Source organism: Chiloscyllium plagiosum, unplaced genomic scaffold (genome assembly GCF_037043375.1).
Source record: "Chiloscyllium plagiosum isolate Xiang-an unplaced genomic scaffold, Cpla_swu_hap1 HiC_scaffold_18, whole genome shotgun sequence".
Classification (NCBI taxonomy): Eukaryota; Metazoa; Chordata; class Chondrichthyes; order Orectolobiformes; family Hemiscylliidae; genus Chiloscyllium; species Chiloscyllium plagiosum.
The window spans coordinates 49,261,309-49,283,288 of NW_028270156.1; the positions used below are offsets into that span (position 1 = coordinate 49,261,309).

The 21,980-nt window shown below is 41.5% G+C and overlaps 1 protein-coding gene across 1 annotated transcript in view; it reads right to left on the bottom strand.

The window, feature by feature from the left end:
- Nucleotides 1–21,484, bottom strand: part of LOC122557849 (cathepsin D-like) — a 30,579-nt gene extending 9,095 nt beyond the window's left edge. Inside the window, exons 1-2 of the mRNA XM_043705967.2 lie at nt 21,374–21,484; nt 9,736–9,892 (exon numbers count right to left, since the gene is read on the bottom strand). Coding sequence (XP_043561902.1) covers nt 9,736–9,892; nt 21,374–21,435 — 219 coding nt within the window. The 5' untranslated portion in view covers nt 21,436–21,484. The remainder of the gene's footprint in view (nt 1–9,735; nt 9,893–21,373) is intronic.
- Nucleotides 21,485–21,980: the final 496 nt, after the last annotated feature.

Genomic DNA, 21,980 nt, shown 5'->3' on the forward strand with positions numbered 1-21,980 from the left:
TCCTACAACTGCTCTGTAGGACATCAACTGATGAGAGAGAGAGATATTTGAAACAGGCATGCTGAAAATCTAGCTCAGTATCTATACAGCATGATAGTCCTCATACTATTTGCAATCTACTTTAACAGTGGTTATTCACCTCCAAAACTAAAGTGCCCTTGCTATCTCAATTAAATGCTGCAGATGGAAAACTAAACTCGGCCCCCTCCACACCAAAACTAAACTGACCAACATGGGAAAAACATGAGGCACAGGCATGTGGGGAAAAACTACTTTTGAAAGAGGTGGCTGCCAAAGTATGGAAAGTGCTCAACATATTTCAGTGCCATTGTCTATTGTGCCAAATTTACTAACTATGCATGCAAAGTCTTCAATTTTGCATTGAAGAGACTTGCCAATCCTCATTTCAACCCAGACCTGTCAGTTGCATGTTTCCCCTCACATGGAGAGGCACTGAAACATGTTGAACACTTTCCATTCTTTGGCAGCCACCTCTTTCAAAAGTAGTCACCATGGACTAGGAGATGATGAGCTCAGCCTTCTGTGAACTGTGATCAAGAAGTTTTTAACATCTTAAGACATCCACAAGTTGCAGAGCAGAGACAGTAATCAAGCCCCTGCTCCTAGTCCTACATCTCTAATCAGAGCATAACCATCTGCCTATAGCCCCATACTCCCATTATTGGGCTGTGATGTATCCATATGGCCAAGGGTCTGGTACAGATAAGTTATCACCACAGACAAAATGCCTCTAATACATCAAACGAATTCAGTGGATGCCCACTGGAAAAAAATGCTAATGTTCTTGAAGCCAGTTCAAGTCAAAACAGTTGCAAAAGAATAAAAGTATGGACATGGTCGTGATGGCCAGAAAAACATCTCCCACATCAAACTCACATGTTTAACTCTAAAACCAGCCATAAAACCAGCCACTCCAAAATGTTACAAAGATAAATTTGTCCATCAAACTGCACCTTGCTGCAAATAAAAGTCCTTTAAAAGTGGGGATAGAACAGTGGCAGAGAAGAGGATGAAGTAAATTCTGAACTCCACAGCCCAATACCATGTGGAATATCCTTTCAGGTTCCTGGAGAACTGTAGGTCAAGAATTGGCCTGTTAGTGACAAATGACCTGTAGCAGAAATGGACTTGAATAGAATACATTGTAGGCACATGGTTGAGAGAGAGCAGAATAAGATTTTTTAAATCAACAGCTGGCAGAATATTCAAGGCAGCCAATATTATCAATTTTAATTAAAGTTAATTTATTTTACAACTGTAAGCCTAAAAACAAAACAAAGGAGTACTTCTCAAACAGTGTCCAAGTGTGCTCTCTTTTTGTCAGCCTACAGACACTCCAAAAGTTTAGTTGCTTCAAAAACTCAATTAGCTTTTTATTTTTAAAAGAGTGCTTTAAAATAGTGTCTTAACTTCAGGAGGTTCCATTCAACAAAATATTTCTTCCAGCCCTCAAGTTCAGTCACTTGTTTTTACAAAAGAGCAAACACTGAATGTTGGATATCATAAAAACAAAAATAAATTGGATCTAACAGCATCTGTGCAGAGGAAAGCAAAAAAGTTTTGGCTGTGACAAGTCACATTTGATTTAAAAATCCAGATGCATCTGAGGAGAGAAGTCAAATGGAACTACTGACTTTATACAGTTGTTTTTCGTTCTTATTTCACTTCATTAGGCTCAAAGAACAACATGCTAACATTTACTGAGCTGAACAATTGACTGGAGATGCTGTACAAGATTTCAGCCTAGAGTCATGTGTACATTAGTTGCCACCAAACCAAGAGCGGAGTGTCTATCTTATATAGTTTGAAAACAAAACTTTTCCACATTGCTAAAGTTAGCTGACTGTTTTAAATAGTACAAACAGGAAATTTTTGTTAAAAAACCAGCAGCTTTAAAAAAGATTGAAAGCACATCATGCATTTCCTTAAACAGTTCAACTACAGAAAGGAACTAAAAGTGCCTCAAACAGAATTGCATTGATTTAACATTGTATTGAACAGATTCCCTGTTGAGCCTCTAGAGAAAACAAGGGGGAAATACACAAAATTATAGCTGATTGCAGTGCTCTAGGATTAAGCAACAAACTGCACTAAAGCAATTTTTTTCCTCCCAATTGTATGCCACTGATAACAGGGACTTTTAATTATTCAAGATTTATGCTAATCATGACTTTTGGGTGACTGTGCCTTAGTCTCCAGAAAGTGGAAAAATCTAGGTCATTAAGTAAAGCAGGAATTGGGTCAACTGCTCCTGTTACAGGGACAAAAGCACCTTTAACAAAGTGCTTGAGGGGTGTAGTCAAATCATACAATGGTTTTGTATTTGAATGGTCAGTTCAAAAGTCTATCCATGCTACATACTGCTCTTCATCATCATTCAAAAAGACAAACTGAAAGTTCCAGATTTTCCACTCACTACATTTGGTAGTGTGTCATTGAAGGTATCCAGTGACACCTTGTCAGTAGATCATTCCCTTTAGCCTGAAAGCTAATGGTATGAAGCACCAAGTGGTGGAGGTGTCCAGTTGCTTATGGATTCAGATAGTCAGCATTTTATCTTGTCAGTTCATGAAATAGTTCACATTGACACAGGGATCAGAATCTAAACCATTTTTTTTCTTGTAAAATCAGGATTAATAGACGTGACAACAATTCCTACCTCATAATTAACGACACTTCCAGAATCTAAGTTTGTGCTTTCAACCATCTCCTAGTGGGTCAGTTCATGCAAACTTGACCATGGTGCTAGCATCCCTTTCCAGCATCATATGCTGGAGAATACTCATTCTTCAAGAGCTATTGCCCCACCTCAAAATGCTCTTGTGTCTTTGAAGTCCTTAAATGGATGACTACTTTTCAAATTCTTGATTTTTCCTACAATGCTGATGGCTGATCCCATTTCTTGCTGTCAAAAATTCCAAGTTAGACAATGCCAGGATTTCCACAATGTTCATGCCCTTGTGGCCATAAGTAGTCATTTCTGAATACCAACAACATTAGGAACAGCACATGACTCATACCTCACTTTACAGCAGGTTAAACTATCACAAACTGCAAAAACAACAGGCAATATTTAAGCTGGAAGCAAATCAAAACATGCCTTGATCTCTTGTGGCATACAACTATTTAACCCCGATCCAAGAAAAAAAAAAGTGGCTTAGATTCTGATCCCAGTGTCAATATATGAAATATTTGATGAACTGACAAGATAAAATGCTGCTGGTCTGGATTCATAAGCAACTCGAACCCTCCAGCACTCGGTGCTTCATGTCAATAGCTTGCAGGCTAAAGGGATATGATCTACTTACAAAAAGCATCAAATGCACAATTGCAAACAGTAAGTCAAATACAATTATGACCTTAACAGGTGTCCATGTTTAGTACAAAATTGATTTTAAAATGAATCTATTTTTCTAATGAGAAAATTTAAAAAAGGTCTTGCTCATGATATTTATGTTAAAGACATGCACAGTACCCACAGCCAGAGGCTGGTCACATCCAAACCAAAATAAAAGGCAGAGCTGGTCTGGTGCATCAGGGAAATAGATGGACAACCACATATTGGAGGGGAAGCTCCACAGTTCAGACTGGAGAAGTCATTCTGCCCATTTCCTGTACAAACTGCATCATAAAAACTACTGAACTGATCAGCAAACAATTCCCCAGAAGGCAGAAACAAAACCAAAACCATGCTCAAAGAGGCACCTTTTTGGAGCAGTTTTGAAAATCCCATTGAATGTAGGAACCCATTTTGGAAGAATATGGTTTTTGCAAAGTTATAAACTCACAAACGTTAGCCTCAAATAGATCAAATAAGGAACTGCTTATATTGAGAAAAAGGGAAATAGACATTGAAATCAAGATGTCACCTTGAATGGTTAGAAACAGGTGTCACCGATTCATCCTTAAAATATTGTAAAAAGTACACTCTAGAAGAACAACTAGAGGACAGTGATGAGTGAAAGTATTCCAGTGAATAAGTTGATCATCCTTTTTAAAAGGAACTCCTCACCCCTCAAATATACCTCCCAAATTTGAACCACCCCCTCCCCTTACCATGTAGGGGAAAGCCCTTCCTCTTCACCTAATTTAGGCTATTCATGATTTTGTAGGGCATTCCTCCAGTGCAAAAGTCCAAATCTATTCAGCCTCTCCTATAATTCAAGCCCTTCATCCCTGGCAACCTCCTGGTAAACCTCTTCTGAACACTCCAACTCTAATATCCTTCCTACAACCAGAACTGCACAGTACTCCAGAAGAGGTCTCACCAGCCTATACAACCTCAACAGGGCATCTCAACTCAAGGTTTGAGCAAAGGCAAGCATGCTAAACACCTTAACCACCTGGATTACTTGTGATGCAAATTTCAAAGAATGATGCACCTGAACCTCTAGGTTTTACAACAATCACTCAAGTCCCTACCATTAGTTTTAATGGAGTCCTGCCCTTGTTTGTTTTACAAAAATACAATACTTTGTAATTCTCCAAATTAAACTCTATCTCCATTAAACACTTCACCCCACTGACCCAAGTGATCAAGATCTCTTTGCATTCTTAGATACCCTTTGTTCCTGCCCACTATGGCACCAATTTTGGTGCCATCTGCAAACTTACTAACCATACCTTCTATCTCACTTGTTTACATAACGAACAACAAAAGAGTGGACCCAGTACGGATCCAGAGACGACTGACCTCCAACCTCCACAGCCATCTTCCTTTGTGCTACATAGGACTCCAAACAAGTCAACAATGTCCTTTTCCAAGCCCAATTCCTATTGATTAGTTTTACTAGAGCTGTTTTTGATACTGTGGCCCTTGCAGAACTGGAATGGAGTGCCCGAGTAGGTTATTACCAAGCAAGTGCTAGCACATAGCACTATCAATGACCATTCCAATCACTTGATGGTTGAGATTGACCGGTAGGATAACAGCACAGGTTGGATTTGTTCTCTTGAGCACAGCTGATATTGGAGAATTTTCCACAAAAGTCAGTTATAGTAGATGTTGTAGCTATACAGAAAAAAGCTTGGCTATGGGCATGACTAGTTCTGCAGCCCTCAATCTATAGCCTCAAATCTAAAAAAATTCATCCATATTCTCACTAGACAGCACAACTGTCACTTCACCATCAGAGGTCTCTGCAGCCATTTAGTCTCTTGCACTTCCAGTCTAGTCATTAGCTTTCAACTGCATTGGCCTCATACTGGAATTGTCTTACGTCTATCCACTGCTGCAGTCTCTCCTCTCAAGATACTTGTTAATCCTTGCCTCTGATCAAGCTTTTGGTCAGATTCTCTTTTCAGCTTTTGAATGATCAGTGTGTCACTATTAAAAAAATGTGTTGTTTTTAAAAACAACAGTCTTGACTAGTGCCTTAAAAGATTTCATCATTAAGATGTTATTTTAGAGCATGGAGTCCATTACAGAAAAAAATGATTGCAGCACTTTTAGCAGTCATGAGGTTAGCATGTGACAATTAGCCAACTCACTATGATTCAGCCACTAGTCATCTCTTGCATCAGAAATAGACTAGGCAGTCCAACAAATTAGGACTATAGTTTGCTCCATTATATTGCATCTACATTGACTAATTTTTACAAAAAAAAAAGTGTTGACTCAAACAGTAACTGCAACAATTTCATAGCTTGCAGAAAATAGTTCAGCAAGAGGTTTGGTTTGACCACAAGCATACAGAGAGCTATTGAGCAAAAGTACAGTAAACATTTAATAATACTTGCAATTTCAAAATGGTGGAATGCTGATTAATTTTACTTCAACTTAACATTGTTAGTGTGCAGCAGATAGCACCTTTGCCAACATTTACAGGTCAGAATTTGTCTGACTACACAGGTGACAAAAAGAGAGAAATGGAGTGAGTTAGCCCTGGAGAAATGCTAACACTAAACCGGACTTTGTTACCTCAAGGTGAGAAGGTGCACTTGGGATTCTTGACTCAACAATTGAAGCCCTTGAGGGCTTCAAGTCTCAATAGCCCCCAACTACCAAATTTCCTGGCAGGTTTGATGAAATGTCAGTTTCCAGGATGGTCCCAGTCTCAGCCCAGAGACACAGAACAGACAATATGTGCAGGAGGCCTTCAGCTCTTTGAGCCAGCACCACCATTCATTATTATCATGGCTGATCATCCACAATCAGTATCCTGTTTCTGCCTTGTCCCCCTAACCCATGATTCCACTATCGTTAAGAGCTCTATCCATCTCTTTCTTGAAAGTATGGAGAGATTGGCCTCCACTGCCTTCTGTGGCAGAACAATGGGACAAACTTGGTAAATCAATCTCTTCAAGAAACAAATCAAGACTCCTCTTCACCACTGGATCCACTGAAAAGTAGGCCAAATGATGGACTTTAGGATCAAGAAGCTACCTACCTCCAATTGATCAACATCCAAGGCAGCAGGACTCCACCCCACCAATCTTTGCATCATTCGCTAACATTTCCGCCACCTCCAAATGGACCCCACCACCAGGGATATATTTCCCTCCCCACCCCTTTCTGCAGAGACTGTTCCCTCAGTGACTACCTGGTCAGGTCCACACCCCCCAACAACCCACCCTCCCCTCCATCCAAGGCCCCAAAAGGAGCCTTCCACATCTATCAAAGTCTCACCTGCACATCTAATGTCATTTATTGTATCCGTTGCAGTCTCCTTTACATTGGGGAGACTAGATGCCTTCTTACAGAGCACTTTAGGGAACATCTCCGGGACACCTGCACCAATCAACCCTACCACCCCTTGGTCCAACATTTCAACACTCCCCACTCTGCCAAGGACATGCAGGTCCTGGGCCTCCTCCACCGCTGCTCCCTCACCACCCGACGCCTGGAGGAAGATTGCCTTATCTTCCACCTCAGAACACTCCAACCCCAGGGCATCAATGTGGACTTCAACAGTTTACTTGTTTCCTCTCCCCCCACCTTACCCCAATTCCAACCTTCCAGCTCAGCACCATCCTCATGGCTGGCAGGTAGGACAAATCTTCCTTCCCATCTATCTGCTCCACCCTCCGATTTGTCACTTTCATTCCCATCTCCATCCACCTATTGTATTCTTGGCTACTTCTCCCTAGCCCCCCCCTCCCCCCATTTATCTCCACCCTGGAGGCTCCCAGCCCCTATTCCTGATGAAGGGCTTTTGCCAGAAGCTTCAATTTTCTTGCTCCTCTGATGTTGCCTGACTTGGTGGTTTTCCAGCACCACACTTTTCCACTCAATCTCCAGCATCTGCAGGCCTCTCTCCAAAAACATCTGAACAAGCTGTTTAAAAGAAAATCTGCAAACTTATGTTGCACAAAATGACAGACTTTCACAAAGTATTGCAGGATATTGTAACAATACTGTCTCTATAATTTCAATGATCCTAGACTGAAAGAATTTAAAATGGTTCCAGAAAAAACATGCTTGAACAGATAATGTCACAACAATTTCATTTTCAGTCAGGTTTGCCAATTTCAAACACTAGTCTTGGAGCTTCAGGAAGGGATTGACAAATACAGAAATCCAGCTAATAAAAAAGTTTACTTTTACATTTAAGCAACAGATCAGTCATAGTTTGCCACTATAATTTTTCATATTTAATTGAGTCCTAACATCTTTTGCAGCATTTGATAAAATCTCATTTGTCTGGGGGACAAGTTTCTACTTTGTCTGCCCATCCTTCGCATTCTAGTTTCTTTCACCTACTTTAAAATTTGTTACCATTGCTCTCCATCTCAATTTCCAATCCTTTCACCTTCAATGCTTTTATTTTCACATCTTTCTCATGAGATCACTTCCCCCTCCTTCCCCTCTTAACATGACCTTTTTAAATAGAAAGTGAAATAATGTTGCTTGATGGGGCAGTATCTTTGAAACTTTACTACCACTGAGAGGGGCAGATGGGCAATGATGATAGGTCTGACCCTATGGTGCCAGGCACCCATGAAACCAGTAGACTCACCACACGATGCAAGATAATTTGACCATTGGCAAAATGCTACAGCCCTGAATGACAGCTAATTGTTGGGTCCTTTCCAAGGAAAGTCAACTGCCTAACCTAATCCACTGCAGAGAAACAGCAGTTGGGAAGCAGTCAAAACATTGTGTCCTACTTTGCGGACCCCTTGCAGCGTGATATTCAAGACAAACCCCTTCAGCTCTGTCTGTGTCACACATTGCAGAGCCAATACTCAGAGCATTTGAAGTCGGACACACTGGGTATGCAAGTTTTACTATTAACTGAGCCCACATGAAATACTGACAGCAAAGCTTGGCAATGTTGTAATGGAACAGCCTACTGGAGGAACAATGATATATTTTGATGCTACAAGGCAAACTGGGATTCTATTTCAATCTTCTGCTTTATTACAAAATATACTACAACTACTAAAGGTGGCCTGGATCCAATCTCAGCCACAAAGCTGAGAATCCTTCTTTGTCTAGCAGAATCAGTTGACCATGAACAACTTTGTTCGGAGGTGTGGATAGGACTAGGTTTGGTTTTTAAAACTTTGATTACTACACCATTTTAAGCCAACATAAAAAGCCTAGCATAGCCATCTTAAAAGGAAACTTGTGCTCAGTTCAGCAACACATTGCAGTACATGCTTCCACACCAAAGGTAGTGGCCAGGTTGAAAAAGTGATTTTATTTGCATGCTACAGTGTGAAACAAAAGCTATCTCCAATTTTAAACAGATAGACTCTGCAAAAAAAAAAGGTGTGCTGCATTTTGTTCTTTAAGTGGATATTTTAACTTCTGCAATACGTAAAACTTTGTTCATCTTCCTCTTCCATTTAGAAGAGAAAGGTAATGAAATTTAGGATGAGAATGATCAGCTTGAGATTTCATTTCTTTTGAAAAACTAAGCCAACAACTGTTTCAATGTTACTGCAACAAAATTCATCAGTTGTCAGTCAAGTCTGTAGAAAAACCAAAATGGGTTGTGACCCTAATCTTTCAAGTGGATTGTTAAACAAATTCCAAAAGCTTAAGTTACAAAAACCTCACACCATACAGTGATTGATACTGCCCCTTTAACAAGGTTATGTTGTCCTTGTTTTCTTCTCCCCCAAGCGGTGTCATAAAGGTAGAGGTGGTGATATGTCTGTAACTGGCTACTTTCAATAATGGCAGGGAGCGACCAGTTCTCCCAGTTTAAGCTTGGAGTTTGATTTAAGTTTTAGCAGGGTGTCAGAAAACTGCTGGTAACTGAAGCAACTAGTGGAAAAAAGGCTCCATTCTTCAGAGGTCTTGTCTGAACTTTTGCTCTGATGTCTCTCCTGGCTGTAAGAACTGATGTTTGAATTTGCCAAGGAGTCTGTTTATGTGATGTTGTGAAAAGTGGAACAGAATCAGTAAGTTGCAATAGAGTCTGTTGGGTTTTCAAAGGAGTTATTATAAATTTTGTTTTCTTTTGTTCACATTTCAACCATAGTAGGTATTTAAATTGTTTTGCTTAAAGCCAACTAGTTTGACCAGCTGCATCACTCCTGCAATATCCACTATACATCTGCCTTTAAAATAAGTTAGGGTCTGGACTAAAAAATGTTTTGAGTGGGGTCTGACTTGCTTGATAACAATGCAAGCTGACAGATAAAGCTTCAGTTGAGCCCTGTTGAAAGAATGGTGTTCAGTAATGACTACTGTCATGTCACTTACCCAACTTCACATTTGAAATGATATTCTCTTGTGTTAACATTAGAAGTTATACTCACATCCAGGTAATTTTTTAGTGTCTCTGGAGTGGGCCGCTTGCTATGTGGAAAGCCCAAATTGTATTTGTTGGATTGGTCTCCTGCAAGTAGTTCCTCAATGCTGTCTGCAGAATCAGTGAAGGTTTGTCGGATGGAGCGAGATTTCCTCAAAGGAATGCTGAGAGAGAGAACAAAATTGATGTAATTCTCCCTGTCCCTTAGAGTTCAAGCATCTACAGAGACCAGGCCTGGAGGTTTCAAAGTGGTTGCATCATTGAAAGTCACTGATCTAAAATCAGTTAGTGCTCAGTTAGGAAATAACAAACAAAATGACCTTGTAGATACAAGCCACATCACTTCAAAGTAGTACAGACCAAAACTATTCAAAAACTACTGATAAGAGGATCTTTCACCCACACCAAGTCCCACTTCTTGCACTTTCAAACAAAAAAAAACTTTGAGCAGTTACTATGGAAACAATGGAACACTTGGTCAGCAAGTCAGCTTAGGTCTTCCATATCATTGTTAATCGAAATATACATTAAAACTCTGAGCACTGACTCTAATCTTCAGCCTCAAAAACAACTTTCTTTAAATACTGGATTATTCCGAGATTACTGAAATGTTGGCAGTTTTGTACAATTGATCCATTCTGATCAACTTCAGTGTGGCAAGAAAGCTTGAAGGTGTGGATAAGTCTCTTGTCCTTAAAGCAGAAGGAGTTTGGGCCAAAGCCCCTGGAGATTTAAAGCCAAACAGGTCCTGCTCCCAATTAGATGGAAATTACTTGGTAACAGTTATGTTCTTTTTCCAATTTCACACACTATGTAGTCTTTGTTTCTAAAAACTAGCCCACTGTACTACTCACCATTTTAAAGTCAACTTCGACAATTTTAACAATTCTTTACCATTTAAAATAAGGGTCCAAGTTATTGTTTTAGAGCTTAGTTTCTAAATGCTGCCTTGGTAAAAAGGAACCACCACAGCCTCAAAAATAAAGGAAACACTTCTATGAAGACACACCATGTAACACAGCTTAAAGACAAACATCTCAAAGCATATTGGCCATTTAAAAAATTACTTTTGAATTGTGGAAGCATTACAAGTGCAAATACAACCTTATTCACACCCTGATAAAAAGGAACCATAAACAACAGACAACCACTTAGAATCCCTAGTGTGGAAGCAGGCCATTCAGCCCATCAAGTTCACACTGCCCCTAAGACACTGAGGACTGATATTATAGGAAAGTGTAAAAAGCAAACTCAGTAGAATTGCTGTCTATAACAAGTCTTTTGTATTAGTTATTGCACGTGACATACCAACAGTCATGGACAGAAGGATAGAGGTGAATTTAAATTAGGACAGCTTTCTCTCCCCACCTCTTAAAAATCAGATGGCAAGATTTTGTTCCATTTAATCCCTTCCTTTTTAAAATGCAAGTCCTTTGAGATATGCCAAAGTGCTCCTAAACCCTGGTTTAGGAATTCCCATTTCAAAATAGTGAAAATAAAAACCTTCAAAAATCAATGGGGCTTATTATTATAATATTCAATATGCATCAACACCACATTTGCTACTTTATCTAAACTTTATGGAGCTCAGTGTCCAATTGTGGGTTCCTTGATGAGTTGAGCCAAATTGTGTTCCTTCTTGCAGGAGGAACATAGGCTTTTATCTAGCTAGCAACTTGGAGTTGGAGGGTCTAAGACAGACTGGAGACTTGCACACAAAGTCAATCAGCACTGATAAAGATCCCAGAATTATAAACTAAAGCCATGCTCTATTTCAGTCTTGATGAAAATAGGAATTTTGAGCAAGCAAGTCAAAACAAAACATGTCAGGTATAGACAGATCAAGTGAATCCTTAGAAGGCAATAGAAGTTTTATTGAGGGAAATCAGGAGGGCAAAAAGGGGACATGAGATTACTTTGGCAAATAGGGTCAAGGAGAATCCAAAAGGGATTTTATAATTACATTAAAAAACATAAGGGAGAGAACAGGGCACCTTAAAGAACAGCAAGGCTGCCTATGTGTAGAATGAGAGGAGATGGGAGAGATACTAAACAAATATTTTGCATGTGCTTATTACATAGAGAATGATATGAAAGTTAAAAAACTGTGAAATAAATAAAAATAATCTTTAAATATGTCCATATTACTGAGGTGGCAGTGCTGGAGGCCCTACAATGCATAACGGTGGATAAATCCTGAGGAACTGATCAGGTATACCCTAGAACTCTGAGGTAAGCTAGAGATGTGAGTGCTGGGCCTCTTGCTGAGCTAATTGTAATGATGGCCAACTTCCAGTCGTCCAGCACCTGCGAGGGGTATGGTGCCACTATTTTAAAAAAGGTGGCAAGAAGAGCCAGGGAACTACAAACCAGTGAGCCTAACATCAGTGGTGGGATCCTGAGGGACAGGATTTACATGTATTTGGAAAGGCAAGGACCAAATTAGAGAGAGTCAACATGGCTTTGTGCAAGGAAATAGTGTCTCACTAACTTGATTGACTTTTATCAAATAGTAACAAAAAGAGGATTGAGGAGTTCAATAAAGCAGTTGACAAGGTTCCTCATGGTAGACTGGTAAGCAAGGTTAGATCATGGGGAACACAGATCATCATTTGGATACAGAACTGGCTTGAAGGTAGGAAACAGAAGTTGGTGGTGGAGGGTTGCTTTTCAGACTGGAGGCCTGTGACCAGTGAGGTGACATGGATCAGTGCTGGGACCACTACTTTGTCATTTATATAAATGATTTGGATGAGAACAAAGGAGGTATGGTTACAAAGTTTGCAGATGACACCCAAATTAGAGGTATAACAGGCAGTGAAGAAGGTTACCCTAGATGAGCCAGTGAGCCAAGGAGTGGCAGATGGATTTTAATTTGGATAAATGTGAGGTGCTGCATTTTGGAAAGGCAAATCAAGGCAGGACTTATGCACTTAATGTTAAGGTCCTGGGGAGTATTGCTGAACAAAGGCCTTTGAAGTGCAGGTTCATAGTTCCTTGGAAGTAGAGTCACAGGTAGACAGTGCTGTGAAGTGTTTGGTATGCTTTTCTTTGTTTGTCAGTGTATGGAGTATAGAAGTTGGGAGTTCATGTTATGGCTGTACAGGATATTGATTAGGCTACTTTTGGAATACTGCATGCAATTCTGGTCTTCCTCCTATAGGAAGGAGGTGGTGAAACTCAAAGGGTTCAGAATTTGCCAAGGTTGGAAGGTTTGAGCTAAAGGGAGAGGTTGAATAGGCAGTGACTATTTTCCCCTCTGACTTCAGAGGCTGAGGGGTGATCTTATGGAAGTTTACAAAAATCATAAGGGGCATGGGTAGGGTAAGTAGACAATGTCTTTTCCAGGGTGAATTAGTCCAAAACTAGACAGCAAAAGTTGAGGGGAAAGATTTTTTTTAAAAAAGACACAAGGCGCAATTTTTCCATGTAGAGGATGGAGAGTGTATGGATTAAGCTGTCAGAGGAAGTAGGAGAGGCTAGTACAATTACAAACATTTAAAGGCATCTAGATGGGTATATGAATAGGAAGCGTTTAAGAGGGATATAGACTAAAGGCTGGTAAATGAGGATTAGGTTTATTTAGATTATCTGGTCAGCATGGAGAGTTGGACTGATGCATGTGTTCCCATGCTGTCAGCTTGGTGACTGATTTTCTAGCATGATTGCTCAATTGAAAGTGTAGCTTTAGCTGCCTGTGGTTTCCATTACAAGGTGAAGAGGTTACTGTAAAAGCATCAGTACTCATTTTAACATAATAGATTGCGAAGTAGCAGAGATAGCTAGTTTATCACCTAGCCAGTTGTGTTAGCTTTACCTGGGATATGCAGTGTTAGAGGTTGCAAAACAGTACAATGTGTTCAGTCTTGGCTACATTGAGCACTGCGAGATTGCCCATTTTGAAAATATATAATTTTTAAAAAGTAGTCAGCTTTTTTGACCCCCCTCAGAATTACACTTTGCACCTTCTAGCCATGGCACCATCCTCAGAACCACTCACTGGAAAATGGCAAGGCTGGTTCTCAGAGCAGTAGCACAAAGCACCAACACGTTGGGGGTAGGACAATGCATCTGACGTGAAGCAGGTGCTGGTCTATAGGGTGCTGTATTTCACAATGGCTTCATCCTGTGGGTCTGAGGAAGGCAGCTGCACAACATGTGGCAGGTCAATAGTTAGGGCACAGACTGGAGTTCAAAGCAGGAGAAGCATGGAGTCATACAGCACAAACAGACCCTTCAGTCCAACCAATCCATTCCAAACTTAATCCCAAATTAAACTACTCCCACCTGCCTGCACTTGGCCCATATACCTTTCCTATTCACATACTATTCCAAATGTCCTTTAAATGTTTTAACTGGACCTGCATCCACCACTTCCTCTGAAGTTTATTCCATACATGAATCACTGATAATAAAAAGTTGCCCCCTTCTCTACTTAAAAATATACCCTCTAGTCTTGAAATCCACCACCCTCAAATAAAACCTGCCATTCACCTTCTGTATGCCTCATGATTTTATAAGCCTCAAAAAGGTCACCCCTCAACCTCCTACCCTCCAGGAGAATAAAGGTCCCACCCTCTACTGAATTTTCCTTAAATCCCCCTGATCTTTCTCTTGCTGCTGTGCGCATCACCACAGTCCATGTGCAGCAGCGACATCCAGAGTGATAGGATTTTGCTGGAAATGGGGCATTAACCTTAAATCTCTTCTGAAACCCCTCCAGGCTTAATATCCTTCCTATACCAGGGCAACACAAACCAGGCATGGTGCTCCAGAAGAGGCCTCACCAATGACCTGTATAATCTGAAAACATCCCAACTCCTATACTCAAGGGAGTGAGGCAGCTGTGCCTTAACCACCTTTTAAGATGTAAGAGCATGTCAAATGACCCTGGTTTGGGGGGGGAGGGGGGGGGGGTTAATAGGGAAAGTGAAGGTAGTACAAAAATTATTGTATGCTCCAGGAGAAATGTGTGTTGGAAGCTGGTGCAGGATAAAGCTGGGAGGATCAAGAGGGATGGGGAGAAAGAGGTGACAAAAGAGAAGGATGGGTGTCAATGGATGGGCTTCAGCTGCAGAGTTGAAATGTTACCTATGAACATTGCTAAGAAGTAGCTAGATTGCTGAAGATCAGGTGCTACTTGCCTCGTGTAAAGAAGTTGCTATCAGGTTTGAAGGGAGAGGAGACTGTCTGGAGAGAAGTTCTGGGTGCAGCTTATGGGAGGTTGGAACATGCCCATGGGTTGGTCAAATGAGAACAAGCAACACATCCTAAAACATGCAATGGCACTTGGGAGGAGCTATGCACACCCATCACCATGAAGATGCATTAATCTATCACTCTAGATATTGCTGCTGCACATGGACTGGTGATGCACACAGCAGTGAGAGAAAAATCAGCGGGATTAAGGAAAATTCAGTAGTTAGATTTCCAAAATCTATTTGAAGCTGCCAGAAAGGTCACTGCAGGAAATAAGAGCTCCTGGCGTAGTGAAAACATATTGTCAAAGATACATGGTCGTGGCTAGCTGATAGGAAACAAAGCATAAGGAGAGAAATTTTCTGATGACAACATAACAAAGTGGTACACCACAAGTATTGGTACCTCAACTTAAAAATATATATAGAACTATAAAATGTTGCTAATTAGAAAGGAGAGAAATTGTGAACAGGATACTAGAAAGCTACAAAACAAAAAAGGATATAAGTTACATGAATCAGAATTCCTACAGTGTAGAAAAAAGTCCATGTGGCCTGTTGAGTCCACACCAATGCTCCAAAGATGATCTCACCCAGACTGACCCCCAAGGAGCATGCAAAAATTTGTTATAAAGAATTATAATGTGGGAAATTATGTAATTGCCCATTTTCATTAAACCTTGGCATCTTTACAGTATGGAAGCAAGCTGTTCAGCCATCAGGTGCACACTGACACTTTAAACAGCATTCCAACAAGATCCATCCACCCATTCCCCTTATCCTGCACACTAAGGGAAATTTAACATGGCCAATCTGCCTAACCTGCACTTCTTTGCAGAGAGTGGGAGGAAACCCATGCAGACATAGGGAGAATGTGTGCGAACAACAGATAGACAGAGGCAGTGAACCCAAGTCCCCACTCAGACAGCAGTGCTAACCACATATTCAGTGTGCTGTCCGAGGCAGAAGAATGAGGCAGGAAGCATTAAAGAAGCAACTTAAAATGGAGAGTGCATGAGAGCATGACATCATGGTGCACAAATCATAAAACATTAGTATTTGGCCACAGCAATTAGGAAAGTCAATAGAATTTTGCCAGTAATTGTTAGGGGAATGGAATACACAAAATGGGAATATTATGCTTCAGTTCTACAAGGCATTGGTGAGACCACTTTTGGAACAGTGTTCAATGATCCACTTAAAGGAGGGATGGAAGTATTTCAGATTTACTAGAATAAATACCCAAAAGTGAGTTTTTTTTTTAAAGTTTGACACACAAGGCATAAACTCTAGAGTTTGGAAAAGTAAAACATGATCCTGAAGGGTCACAACAGGGTTGACTTGAAAAAGATCATTCCTCTTGAGAGACAAGAATGTCTTTGCTTCCAAAGAAGAGGTTACCCACTTTAAAGACAAACAGATGAGAAGAATTTCTCAGCATGGAAAGTGCTTTTGTAACATGAAGATGATGGAAGCAAATGCCTTGAATATTTTAAAGGCAGAGATTAAGAGATTATTGATGAGCAAGGTGGTGAAGAATGTTTGGGTAAACCGGAAGCAGGAATAATCAGATCACCCACAATTTTACTGAACAGCAGAGACTGCCCAAGTGGCTCTCTTATTCATAACTTGTAAATTTGTATGTAACCACAGCTCTTCAAGCAATGAAGGCTACGTCAACAGAAATTCAAACTTTTACCTGCTTTTAGTTCACTTTATGGATCCGCACCACACCCACACATGCAATTTTTGCCCAGCTATGGAGTACAGAGAAGATTACTCAGTATGACCCTCATCATAGTATTGTGAACTAAATCTTATCAGCTGACGCCAAAGGGTGGTGAATTGGGAATCGAGGGAAGGAGGTCAGGATGAATCTTAACTAGGACAAATGAGAAGAACATGTGAACACAAGAGGGAATGAGGAACTTCAGTTATGAAGTCAGATTAAAGAGGTTGGGTTGCTATTCTTGCTGAGAAGGATACGATTTTGCAAAATCGTGAGTAGGCAGGATAGAGTAGACAGCAAGAAATTGTACTCATTCCAAAGGGACAATAACAGGGTAAAGATTTTTAAAATTAATCAGCAAAAACAGTGAAGGAATTTGTTTTTCCAGAATAGTTAGGGCATGGAACACACTGTTTGGAAGTTTAGTGGAAACAGGTTCTATTGAGACATTCAAAAAACGTCATTGAGGATGATCTGAATTATACATTGTTCAAGATTATGGGAAATGTAAACAGTTGGCATTAGGTAATACTAATTTAACAAGCCAGGGCAGGCACATTGGCCTCCTTCTGTGCTGGAATACAAATGGTGGTTGTGATCATGCATCAACTAGCTCCAAATGCCTCTGACAGTTAAAAAGCTTTGAGAAGGTAGTCACAGATTTGTACACATTCCTACAAGCATTATGGCTTTGGAGACAGACCCCATGCCAGTTGCTCCCAGGGTAATGGCAACCTTAAATTTTCCACATCAGCAGTAAATTTCATGGTTCAACAGGAGAACAGCACTGCAATTTGCAGACTACAATGTACAGGTAGGTAAAGAAGGAGACCAACACCCTACTTAAAGGCTACCTGATGAAAGATTCGCAGCAGATGCAGGTAGTATCCCAATAGAACTGTTGGGTTCAGAGCAGTCAGATAGTTAATTTAGGTACAGTGTGTAATCAACTGTACACGGCTATTAGAGCTCCCAATAGCCAGTTGCATTAGGAAATTGAGAAGAAATTTCACTCATTGTACCAGAAAGAATTCTGCAGGTGTGCTGGTTTCTAAGAGTGCATGACATATTTGGAGGAGCTCCCAGGGGCCACAGTTATTTGCAAGATTTTATTAGTGCAGGGTTGGATCCTGGGAGACAAGATTTATCCCCTCAGGACATGGTTTATAACACCAATGTACCATCTCTAAAGCTCTGCAAAACACAGCATAACCAGGAAAATTAGAGAGCAGACTAAGGGATGACTGAAAAATTCAATTTTCAATACCTTGACCAGTCTAATCAACTTTAGAACATGCTCCATAAGGTGTACTCTGGAATTGTCATTGTCTGCGGTGCATTGCAGGAAGTGATGCAACATTGCAATGGGAAGAATTCAGGACAGAGGTGCAGTTAGCTTCCTTAGGTGACAATGATGTGTAGAGAAAATGAGGTCTGCAGATGCTGGAGATCAGAGATGGAAATGTGTTGCTGGAGAAGCGCAGCAGGTCAGGCAGCATCTAGGGAACAGGAGAATCGACGTTTCGGGCATTAGCCCTTCTTCAGGAATGAGGAAAGTTTGTCCAGCAGGCTAAGATAAAAGATAGGGAGGAGGGACTTGGGGGAGGGGCGTCGGAAATGTGATAGGTGGAAAAAGGTCAAGGTGAGGGTGATAGGACAGATTGGGGTAGGGGCGGAGAGGTCGGGAAGAAGATTGCAGGTTAGGGAGGCGGTGCTGAATTTGATGGATTTGACTGAGACAGGCTGGGGGGAGGGGAAATGAGGAAACTGGTGAAATCCGAGTTCATCCCTTGTGGTTGGAGGGTTCCTAGCCGGAAGATGAGGCGTTCTTCCTCCAACCGTCGTTTTGTTGTGGTCTGACGATGGAGGAATCCAAAGACCTGCATATCCTTGGTGGAGTGGGAGGGGGAATTGAAATGTTGAGCTACAGGGTGGTTGGGTTGGTTGGTCCGGGTGTCCCAGAGGTGTTCTCTGAAACGCTCCGCAAGTAGGCGGCCTGTCTCCCCAATATAGAGGAGGCCACATCGGGTACAGAGGATGCAATAGATGATATGTGTGGAGGTACAGGTGAATCTGTGGCGGATATGGAAGTTTCCTTTGGGGCCTTGGAGGGAGGTGAGAGGGGAGGTGTGGGCACAAGTCTTGCACCTCCTGCGGTTGCAGGGGAAGGTGCCGGGAGTGGAGATGTGTACCCAGTGGGTACGTGAAGCACAACAGATTGCATAGCAGCTGTCCCAGATGCCTCAAGGCTTTGCAGGAAGGTGCCACAGCTGTCAGGGTCAACACCGCCTTCGATCATTTTGACAGGTAATGTACTCACCTGACCATCATTCCCACTGACATCAGCCTCCAAAAGCAACTCTCATGGAAGGCTGAAACAAAACGTTGTAAGTGAGGACTTAAAAAAGGACTCCCTTAAGGATATTGGTTTTATGTGGACACTGAAGTAAACAAACATTACAAGTCCTTGCTCTGCTCCTTGCCCACATTGTGATAACCATGACTGCACAGGTAGCACACCCCTCCCATTGAGTGAGAGTCATTTATATAGAGGCACAGAGCATTGTACATGCAGTTATGTTTCATTGTGAGACAATGCAAATCACACCATACATATTAGTCTGTACTGTTTTGCTTTGTATTGGATGGTAGTTTTAACCTCTATTACCCAATTTCAACACATTTTTCTGGACTGAAAATAGTTTTTAAAAAAAAGGGGAAGCTACCAAATTACAATAGCTGCACTGATTAGCTGACAGAGTTGAACCAGGTTTCACAAAAACTGTCAAGAAATGAGACCCAGTCTGAATAGTTTCAGTTATTTTGATCAGATTAAAACCGATCACTCTGATCTGTAATTCTGGTTTCATTTACACCTTTCTGAAAGTTTCAGATGTTGGGATGAAAGTCTCCTGCAGACCATTCCACTTGGAAACTAACCACCAAGATGAGAGAATACCAACAATGAGCTTTCCAACCTAAAAAATGTAATCCTGGTAGAGGCATGTAAACTACAGGGCTTGGGTAAATGATTCCACCCCTCCTAACTAAGTTCCTGTCCACCATCACCAGAAGCAGAAATTTTCACCCCTCAACACCTTAATCATGAGATTTGATGCCACATTGCTCTGTGAGGAACCCAAAGTAGTAATCAAGGAAAGGCAAAGTGAAGTCTAAGCCTGAAGCCAGTCCTTGAAAGTAACAATATTACACATTCATACAAAATGTTGCTATATATGGTAATCACCCATATACCAGACTGACTTGTTTTTACCATGAGCAGGAGAATTGATGTTTCAGGCATAAGTATTCAGATTTCTGAAGGTCTAATGCCCAAAACATCAATTCACCCCTTCCTCAGATGCTTCTAAGCCTGCTATGCTTTTTCAGCACCACACTCAACTCTGAGCTCCATCTGCAGTCCTCACCTTCTTCTACCTGACTTTTTGTCAAAAACACTGGGCAAGGAATAATCCATTTTAGGCTCACCACCCATGTTGTAATCTGATGCAGAGTGACAGAAGTTAGTGTGGTGCTTCAAAAAGAGAGGGTCAAGATCCCAAATGGAATTGCAAGTTGAAAGTTTGGGGTGCTAAGCTGTGACCATGATGGAGTTCTGATCAACATAATGACCATCCCAGGCTAACAGACCACTATTCCAGTCCCAAGTTCTCAATGGAGGGAGTCACTACAGCAATTAAACATTGATAAAAGGGTCATTGTGGGGGCTAAAGTCTGGGAAGCACAGCCCTTGCACAGAACTTTAATTCAACCCACCCTGTTCATACAGAGTGCTGTGCAGATCATGACAATATCAGAAATTTCCTCCACCATTCCAGTGCCTCTCTCTAACAGCACCCACTTCCAGCGTTGCCATCACGAGTCACACTCTTGGAAAAAAAACTAGGTAAAAACAATTACTGCAGATGCTGGAAACCAGATTCTGGATTAGTGGTGCTGGAAAAGCGCAGTTCAGGCAGCATCCGAGGAGCAGTAAAATTGACGTTTCGGGCAAAAGCCCTTCATCAGGAATACAGGCAGAGAGCCTAAGCCACTCTTGGAAGCCAATCCCACCACAGGCAACGTGATCCGGTTTACGAAATGATCTGCTCCATCATCTGACATCACAGTAATCTGAAATAAAACAACTTTAACCAGGCTAGGCAGCTCAAGCCTACCCGTTCATAGGGGACTGAACGCTGGTTTATTTTTGTACGACACGAAGGGGGGGTTAAAAAACACTTACAAAACCCAGTCTCCCCATTGCTCAAGAGCACCGATTAATTCTCAACAGGGGCTAGATTCAACTACGGAAAAACCAAGTGAAGTCAGATCAGTTTAAGTTCGGTAAGCATTGAAAAAATTAAATGAAGGCTTATAAAAGGGCTTACATACATACAATGGGGAGTTGGTTATACTGACTACTCCGTGTTGAAAGTAAATATGGAAACTACTCGAATGCACAGTACGGAAAGAAAAGCTAACAACGGCAACAAAACACCTTCGAAATTAAATTGCCACCGGCGATAAATGTGGCACGGAAAGCCCTTCCAAGCACAGCCCTGACCTTCACCAAACCAGCGCCCTTTTGTGCTATCAGAGTGAGAAGCGCCTCGTAGGAAAACAGCAGCAGCGGGCCGGTGAGCCAGCGAAACAATCCCTCATTATAACCCAGGCTTCCTCAGTCATCTCCCCATCCTTCCAAAACCCTTTCTTACCGCACGAGCCCATGACAGACAGCAAATGCCGCCGACAGCAACAATGCCACTCCCGGATTCATTACAACATCCAAACAATTTCCCCCACACCTCCTGCGGCTGTCAACCCGAATATAAATATCCTCCGTTCGCCCCACCCCCAGCCCGCCCCTCCTCGAAGCTGCACTTCAACCTATTAGAACCTCTCCTTCAGCAGGATCATTTCATTCAGCGAGTCTCTCATTCACTTACAGGCGTGTCAGCACCAACAGGCTTCAAGAAAATTACTAACTCATCTTTTTTGTCACCAGAGTTGTTGCTCTGCTGTGCAATCAATGTTCATATCCAAAACACCAGCTTGTCCCTCAAGCACTCAGTTGCTGGCCTAACAAAGCAACTTGTTTTCAACAGTTGTATTTTTTGTTGCCTCACATTTTAAACCGTTGTTGCATTTGGCTTTGCAGTTATGGTCCTGTGTTTAAAAGTGTGGTGCTGGACAAGCACAGCCGGTCAGGCAGCATCCGAGGAGCAGGAGAGATTATGGTTCAACAGAAGATGGTGTTGTGCGAGCTGGATCAGGAATTATCATACCCAAAAGAAGAAGCACTTCTCCAGGAGATACATGAAG